Source organism: Tigriopus californicus, chromosome 3 (assembly GCF_007210705.1).
Source record: "Tigriopus californicus strain San Diego chromosome 3, Tcal_SD_v2.1, whole genome shotgun sequence".
Lineage (NCBI taxonomy): Eukaryota > Metazoa > Arthropoda > Copepoda > Harpacticoida > Harpacticidae > Tigriopus > Tigriopus californicus.
In genome coordinates this window covers 10,968,657-10,976,703 of record NC_081442.1, presented here as the reverse complement: position 1 = coordinate 10,976,703, position 8,047 = coordinate 10,968,657, and the positions used below count along the sequence as shown (strand labels likewise).

The following is an 8,047-nucleotide window of genomic DNA, read 5'->3' as shown; positions in this document are numbered from 1 at the left end:
GATGGTAGGCCGAGCGAGAGAGCTGTCATCTAACTTCGTAACAAGCAGAGTACAAAATACCAAGGTAGGTGTTTAAATTGGTTTCAAAAAGATGGGCCCTGGAGTGTGCCAGGCCCGGAATTGCAACAATCTTCGGGCTGTTCCATGCGATCGCAGAAAACTTTTGCAAGAAATGCTGACAAATACTCTCATTATACGCGCGAACATGGGCTTAAACGTAAACGGTTTTTCCTTGAATATTGCCATTTTCTGTCAACCAATTCTCTTTCCAGTTATGTTCAATTTCATACGTTTCACTACGTGGCGACACTGCCTCATCCGGTGTTGCCAGATGAATGGAAAATATGCCATACTCTTTGGATGGCCTCCGACAGACTGACCTGAGCTCCAAATATGGCCTAAATCTGTGAAGGTCTCACGGGCAACACTGGCTCCATTCTTCATCACTTCCTAGAACAATGTAAACACTCAATATATTCTAAACGTTGACTTCAGGTCAATCGCTTATTTGAGTGTATATTGCATCTTTCGGAGACTCGCTGTATCCCCACTGGTCCCATTCAGATCCATTCAGTCCTATGGTGTAGGCTCTATAGCCTCTACTCCCCTTCATCGGCCGTCCCATCTGGATTCCCCCCACCCACTCAACCCTCATCATGACCGAGACGTCCTCGGTCCGTCCGTCGTCGTTCAAGCGTCCGTTGAGTCCCTCGCAATATCGTTCCCTCCAACGCCGTCCTCTGTATCCACCGTCTACAGTCAGTCGCCGCAAAACCTTTGCCCAACGTCGTCCCCAAGTGGTCTTGGAAGAAGATGATTACGTGGAACGCGTTTCCTCCATTATCCAAAGGGATTACTTTCCCGAATTGAACCGCATCCAGGCTCGAACCCGGGCCTTGGATGGCCTGCCTCCGTTGACTAATGCTCGCCAACGACCGTGGACAGGCCAATCTACCATTTCTGATGCTTCGGAGACGTCCCATTCCAGTAGTGACCCACCCGAAGGACCAACTCTGGATAAGTTTCTAACCCGATTCACGAGTGAAGACAATGCCAGTTTTAATGAAGTCATGGAAGAGACGGATGACAAGTTCCGGGTTGAACATGCTTGGAAGTTCAAGGACGATGAAGACATGGCTCAAGCTTTGATGGAGGAGCGATTGAGAGTGCCAGCTATTGAAGATCAAGTGCAAGTGCCCAAATCCGAGCAGAGTCTGAGTAAACCCTTGGATACTTGGGTTTACACCAATGCCAATGCGGTGTTTTATCCGCCGGAAGGCGTGCCCATGTCGGCCGAGGAGTGGGCCGAGGCCAGCAAACGTGATCGACAGATCGTCTTTCGAAATACCCGATTCAAGGCTAATCCTTGGAAGAGTGACCTTCACAAATCGAGTGTGGAAGCCCAAGCCCACACCAAGCAAGAAAAAAGCGCGGGCAAGGTTGGACCGGATGGGAAGACTTTGGAACGTCCGGATACGCCGGCTGTAAACGGGTTCAAATTCCTCAAAGCCATGCCTTCCCCCATGCCCGGAGTAGGTGAGTCACCCTTGATGACTTGGGGCGAGGTTGAAGACACGCCCAGTCGGATTGACGGAGGTACGCCCTTGAGAGGGGGTGCGGGGCCGAGTTTTTCTATCCAAGATGTGCCCAAACGTGACCGGATTGCCCATGGATTGGCGGAAAAGAATGCGCGGTTTTATCGCGACAAGAAGAACAAGGCCATGGAAAAGGCCCGATCCAACATGAGGACGCCCAAAAAAGGGGTGGCTTCAATGAGTCCGGCTGCCCAGCGGCTAGCTTCAGGCAAGCTGGGTATTCGCTTGGGCAGTGACAAGTTCCTGCGAGCTTCCTACACCCCCTCACCCGCCCGATCCAATGGGTCCGTCAGATCTCGAGTTTCGTCCTCTATTCGATCCAGGGGTGGTATCCAGACCCCACAAACCCCTGGCACCCCTGTCATAGCGTCGGCCATGCCCACGCGTCCAATGGATCACACGTCTTTAACAGATGGACTTCTGAAACTTCCATTGAATTCTTCGTCTACACGAATGAGTGCTGCAGATTTGTTGTGATTCAATTATCCCTTTCTTTATATGCGTTAATGAACTGAGTTAGGACGAAATATATGTTTTTTGATATTTACGTTGAATGTCAGATGTTTGGGCAACCATCTTTTCTATTGCCAGATCGAGACCTACAATGGCGTCGAAAAAACGAAAAGTAGCGTCGGAGGACGACGACATGGATGATGAAGAACCTAGTGAAAAGCCCAAAGCCAAAATTACATTGGATCCAAATGATTACTCGCTTCAATTCTTCTGCAATCTCGCTTGTTGGTATCAACCTTTGGAAAAGACGACCAAAGCCATGTAAGATAGGGAACACCCTGCGCAAATGTGGTTCTAATAATCGATCTCTGGGTTTACAGGCCCTGGATTGACAAAAAGAGCTGGACTAAGAGTTTCAGTCAGAAGTTCCTCCACTACGAAACTGAAGAAGATTTTATTGATCTTCGAAATCCCTTCACTAAAGAGTCGGAATTCAGCTTTCAAAATGAGCTCGTAGCCAAGGTGAAAAAGAGGAAAGAGGGGCGGAAGAAAACAAGAAAACAGTACTCAAAAGATGATGGTGTGGACTTGACCAATCCCTTGGGTAAGTGGGTCGGGAGTTCATTGACACTCGAAGCAGGGTTTCTAAAGCGGCATTTTGAAACACTTATTTAAGGTCAAGCCCAAGAACCTGAAGAAGACGATGACGTGGAGTCTGATGAGGACGACTTCCTAGATTCATATGGAAATGTGATTGACCCTTCTCAGGGTTCGCAAAGTTGGAAAACGAGTGGTAAGTTTGAGGATGCTAATAAACAGTGTGCATTGCCAAGCTCAGCATCACGATTGAGTCCAGAAAAAGCGAATGTCAGATCTATGGCTCCTGATAAATCTTCGGTTCAAGAAAAGAAAAAGACGATGTACCCTCCACCGGAATATAAAGATTTGGACAATATGGTGGATTCAGCTGACTCCTCAACAAAAAGCTCATTAATACTGAATCATAATGATTTTGATTTTCAATTATTGGAGCCCAAGCACAGTATTTTGGATCAGAGTGAACAGATGACACTTCTCAAACTCATGGAAAAATTCCTCTCCCCTAATTTCGATGGTGCAACCATGAACGACTCGGCTCATCAAGAAAATCAACTCTATCAAAGCTTAAGATTACTTATCAAGGAAGAGCAAGAGGAATTCCAATCTTTTACCCGATCTTTGTTCTTCAAAGAAGAGTTCTTGAAGCGATTATCCGTACTAAAGCCGGATGTTAGGCGATACGTCGAGGAATGCTATGAACATCGTTTGAATTTGGTTCATAAGTACCCTAAAATCTTTGAGCCGTACGTTCAGGACACGGATTCCATGATAAGATTACTTCCCCAAGGAACAACAAACCAATACGAAATGAGGTTCGAACAGACTTTAGTGGAACTTGGGAACATCGCAAAGGTTGTCCTTCAAAATCCCTCGCGCTTAGCTGACCCAAAAATGCCTAAGATATGCGTCTCCACCAAATATGATATACTGGCTGGGAAAGTCCCACCCAAACCGGCAAGGATGGGCATCCAGACAACTTTCAATAAGCTTCCAGTAAGTCAAGACCCAAATGCTGAGCTGTTGGCGCAAAAAACTAACCCGTCCATTGTGATATCCATGAAAGCCTTGAAGTGTCTGTTTGACAATTTTGGACCTAAATACGACCGAGTTTGGGAAATACCTTTTATTGTACGAGTTTACCCTAACGGAAGTAGAGTTGTCTTTGTGGATAAACCCTTACCTCCAAAAACTCTCTCTGCTCAAGATAAAAATGCCTGGTTTATAAAAGTTGCCTCCAAGTGTTTCACCCTCCACGGATGGAACCAATCCAAAGAAGCGCAAAATGACCACTACCAGTTGGCGACCGATTCTACAGAAGATATTTTTACTGATGCCGCCAGCGACGACTTGGAGACTTTCGGTAACTCGGCTATGATCAGGAATACAAAACCAGTTGGAAGTCAATTAGACGGAGCTGACACAGGAAGTAGTAGCGAAGATGAATTACGAATCAATGAATGTGGCACTAACACCGATTCCGATGACAAGATGGACCAAGTTGAGCAGAGTCCCTCACCAATTAGACGATCTCGAAGAATAAGCGCCAAAAACAAACCAGAAGTTTTGGCGCCCAATCAGAGTAAACCAGTTGAAGACGAGGCAGCGAGCAACCCCTGTAAGGGTGACGAGCGCATGTCCCAGGAAAAACTTCTTGAAAAAACGACTACTGAACCAAGCACCTTAACAGACATCTTAAAAAACATGAAAGCCTATAAAAAGCGGGCTTCGTCTCAAAAGAATGTCCTGGGTGACATAATGAGCGCACAAACAGATTTTCTTAGGAAAGACTCAAAAGTCAAAGTTACAGGCGCAACACTCGACATTGAAGGGTCAATGCAGGAATATAAGGGGGAATTTTTAAAAAGGACCAACATTGGACAAGTGCAGGACTATTGTCCACCTTCGGATGGGAAAAACGTAAGCTATCGCCTTTGGAACCTGTGGAACAAGTCTGATCCTGGCAAATCCATCCTCAAGATATTGATTCGGTCGTCTACTCATGGCGTTCGAAGAGAGCACAGTCCTCTGATTGGAGTAAAGGGTCCTCTTATGCAAAGATATAGCTTGAGCTCCAAATTAGAGTATCAAACTCAGTTTGGGGCGTCCGTCATGACCCGCAGCGAGATTGCCAAGGAGTGGATCGCGACTTTGGCCAGACCAGACTCCGGACTCGTCCGAATTCGAACCGATGCATTAACCTACAACGTGCTCTTGACCGAGAGGAAGCTCCTCAAGCATCTCACCAAGGAAGGCATAAGTGTGGATTTTCGACCCGGGGAGCAACTGGGCGTATTACACACCATTTTCAGTTCGTTGAAGGCCATTGCTGAACCCGGACAGTACCTAATGAGGCATGACGGCAAAACGGGTGCCTTTGTCCGAGTGTTCAAGGCATCCAAGGAAGGCGAAAATTCTCCACATTGCTACAATCTCCATGATAACTTTGCTGTTAAAGCCCATGAAGATGCTCAACTTAATGTTCAGTTCAATCCAATCGACACTAACAAAGTGACACCTTTGCACTTGCATCAGAAACGTGTTCCTGGTATATTTTCACCTAAACCCGGGTCTTCTAACTCTGGTCGAGGTCGGGGTAAAAAGAAAGGGAGAGGAGGTCCTAGGGGACGAGGCCGTGGTCGAGGTCGCGGAAAGTGATGATTTGTCATTAATGTGGAACAATAAATACTTGATATTCGATCGATATTTGGTGTGTATTATTTTCTTTGTGTTTCCAAATTTTATCCAGTATGTCTACGCATATACATGGGAGTAGAAATAATAGTGAAATCATCTGGAGAATAGGGTGGGTCTATAACTGGTGGTGATCTTGTACAATTGAAAAGGAGTTGTTCTTACAGGTGATAATTAAAAGGTATAATATTCGTGTTGGTGGGAGAGATAGAACCTATTTTTCGGTGCTTCTTGGTGGGATTAGACAAAATGAGAGAGAATCGGGGTAAACAACTAACAAAACTTGTAACAGGGAATAATAGAGGCTTCTCTAGGTTGAGGGGACAATTTTCTCTCGAGTTGCCATTAGGTACACCACGAATTTCTACTTTTCAAAGTCTTTTTTTCCAGGGAGTAGTATGGAGGTGGGTTGAATCATGATTTGCTGTTCTCGTACAAGGCACGTGAATGAGAGACATTCATCAGAGACCAACAATTTATTTTTTAAAGATGTGTGAAAGTCTTCACGGACAGGGTTGAAAGAGTTGATGGTTTTGATCCCACGGATCAGGTGGGAAAATGGCACAACAACCACCAAAGGACTTGGACCCGTTTCTTGGGTTGATCCATTGGGACTGCTCATAGTGGTGAGAGTATTATTCATTGATGATAACAAATATTAAGAATCGTATTCCATTGCTCATAGTTTGAAAGAATTTGTTCTAAATCATGTGTCTAGCATTCATTCCGAGAAAATTCTTGAGATCAGGTGAGGGATAACTTCGCGAGGGTCCATCCCCCGCTCTTGTTGGAACATACCCACACATTCAGTATGAGGAGGAGAGGAACACACACGCCCTCTTAGAAAACAAGAGAGGCGTTCCTCGACATTTTCACCAGATAGTGGATGCCGTTGCGTTTGTATTTGGCGCTTAATCACCTTTAGGGTCCGAGAGCTGTCCCGCCAAAATCAACAGCCATTGAAGAAGAGCGAAGAGCTGCACTAGTCTTTCACCAATTTGTAGATGTGATGTTGGGCTCCGTGCTCGGATGTGGACACCTCAAACACGTAGGCTATACACAAGAGCGTTTCTAAGGTCTCCTTGTTCGTGATAACCTAAAAATTAAGACGAAAATGTTGGTGTTCATATCCGTTTCCAAGTGTGAACATGTGTATGTATGTCTAAGCAGCAAGGCTGGATTGGCATTTCCTTACCTGAAGAATCGTAAAGTTCTCGAGAACGGAGTTCATCATGTACTTTTCAGGGAGATGCTTGAGTTTGAGGATGAAGTTGATCATGTATTCACACATTGGCGACCGATTGATCTTATAGACGTACCGACCGCCTTCGTATCGGGCGTATTCAGTCTCGAGTTTCTCGACGACTTGCTTCCCGAAACTGCACACTTTGGTAGAGCATTGGATTTTCATGTTCTCAGTGCTTTCATAACTGTAAAAAGAAGAGACACCAATGTAACGGTTTTCAGTGATTTCAAGGCATCCAATCGTGACCGCATTTTTGTTTTAGCGCCGTTAAGCCGGAAGTGGTGCTTTTCAAAAAATGTACTTACACTGTGGTCACTCCATAGAAAGAACCACCCGCATCATCTGAGATATTCGTATTGAGATCTGCCCAGAATTTGACCAAGAAGAACGCGTCGCTTGGTCCCTTCTCGAAGAGTTCCTTCAGCCCGCCATTCTTTTCCGGAAACTTGTCCTGGATTTGCCGCACATCAATGGGCTCCAATTGCGGGTCACTATAAGAGGGTGCACCACCAATGTGGACGAACAAGTGCTTATTGTAAGGGGCGTCTTGGTCTCGTTGTTGGTCGACATAGGCCGAGAACTCAAGGAGGCGAAGTTTGTGGGTGGCGATAGACCGATTATGCCAAGGAGGCATAGATTGGCCGGACCCGAGGCCGCCCATGCCCCCGGAGGAGATGACGGCGTTCTTGTCCACCATGGCGGCCACACTCGACGCCGTGGATGAGAGGCTGAAAGGATTCTGGGCGAAGGGCTTGACATCTTGACATCCGTGCTGGAGACCCGGCTGCCAGAAGGAGCCTCCATAAGTAACCGGCGGATGAACGGGGAGTGACATGCCCTTGTTGTGCATAGCTGAGGCGGACACAATTTGGGCGGACGACATTTGCTGCATCGATTGGAGAGCCTTCTCCTTGTGGGCTTGTTCAATATACGACGCAGGACTGCCATTGCCCGGGACCTAGGAGAATGAGCAACAAACAAGACGGTTGAAATTCGCTTGAAGAATTCAATTTGGACTGATATTTAGCTTCTGTGGGAACGGCTGTCACTCTGGCCTCCTCGGTGAGTGATCCCTTTTGTTTAATACACCCTCTTTGATAAGTGCGATAGGTACAATGTGAGAGTGCGATTGAGTTCTTTGAACATCTGGTATTAAAAAAAAGTGCGATAGGTGCAGCTTGTACAATCTTCTTACTGTGCCGACATTCCGTTTTTAGTGTAGCTAACAAGTAGTTCAACCTACCCGATCGAGGAGGCCGGACATGCTTCCGGGCTCACTTGTAGGGAGGGTCTGAAAGATTCGAATCGTCATGATCACTCTATTCGCCTAGTCTGTGACAAAATCATCTCCCCAATCTACACAAGGCTGCCCTTCAAAAAAGGACAGACACTAAGATCGCAAAGATTGCTCCCAGGAGCTTGACAGCTTGACCTTTTTTTTGAAAATTAGAGGGGGGGGGCT

At 46.3% G+C, this 8,047-nt stretch overlaps 3 protein-coding genes across 5 annotated transcripts in view; 2 read left to right on the top strand and 1 right to left on the bottom strand.

Annotated features, from left to right (window-relative positions):
• Positions 1-421: 421 nt before the first annotated feature.
• Positions 422-2,187, top strand: LOC131878386 (splicing factor ESS-2 homolog). Its single transcript, XM_059224337.1, has one exon. It carries the CDS (start codon positions 657-659, stop codon positions 2,070-2,072), a length of 1,416 nt encoding a protein of 471 aa, XP_059080320.1. The 5' UTR covers positions 422-656; the 3' UTR covers positions 2,073-2,187.
• LOC131878383 (little elongation complex subunit 2-like) lies at positions 2,149-5,351 on the top strand. Its single transcript, XM_059224334.1, has 3 exons — positions 2,149-2,369; positions 2,429-2,652; positions 2,725-5,351. Exons 1-3 carry the CDS (start codon positions 2,149-2,151, stop codon positions 5,301-5,303), a joined length of 3,024 nt encoding a protein of 1,007 aa, XP_059080317.1. The 3' UTR covers positions 5,304-5,351.
• Positions 5,352-5,800: 449 nt separating this feature from the next.
• The window catches only part of LOC131878387 (transcriptional enhancer factor TEF-3-like), a 59,545-nt gene continuing 57,298 nt past the window's right edge, over positions 5,801-8,047 (bottom strand). For 2 of the 3 annotated variants that reach the window (XM_059224338.1, XM_059224339.1), the window contains exons 5-8: positions 7,829-7,876; positions 6,891-7,543; positions 6,535-6,769; positions 5,801-6,435 (exon numbers count right to left, since the gene is read on the bottom strand). In XM_059224338.1, the coding sequence (XP_059080321.1) occupies positions 6,322-6,435; positions 6,535-6,769; positions 6,891-7,543; positions 7,829-7,876 (1,050 nt within the window). In that variant the 3' untranslated portion in view covers positions 5,801-6,321. The remainder of the gene's footprint in view (positions 6,436-6,534; positions 6,770-6,890; positions 7,544-7,828; positions 7,877-8,047) is intronic. The other variant, XM_059224341.1, reaches the window with a different exon arrangement.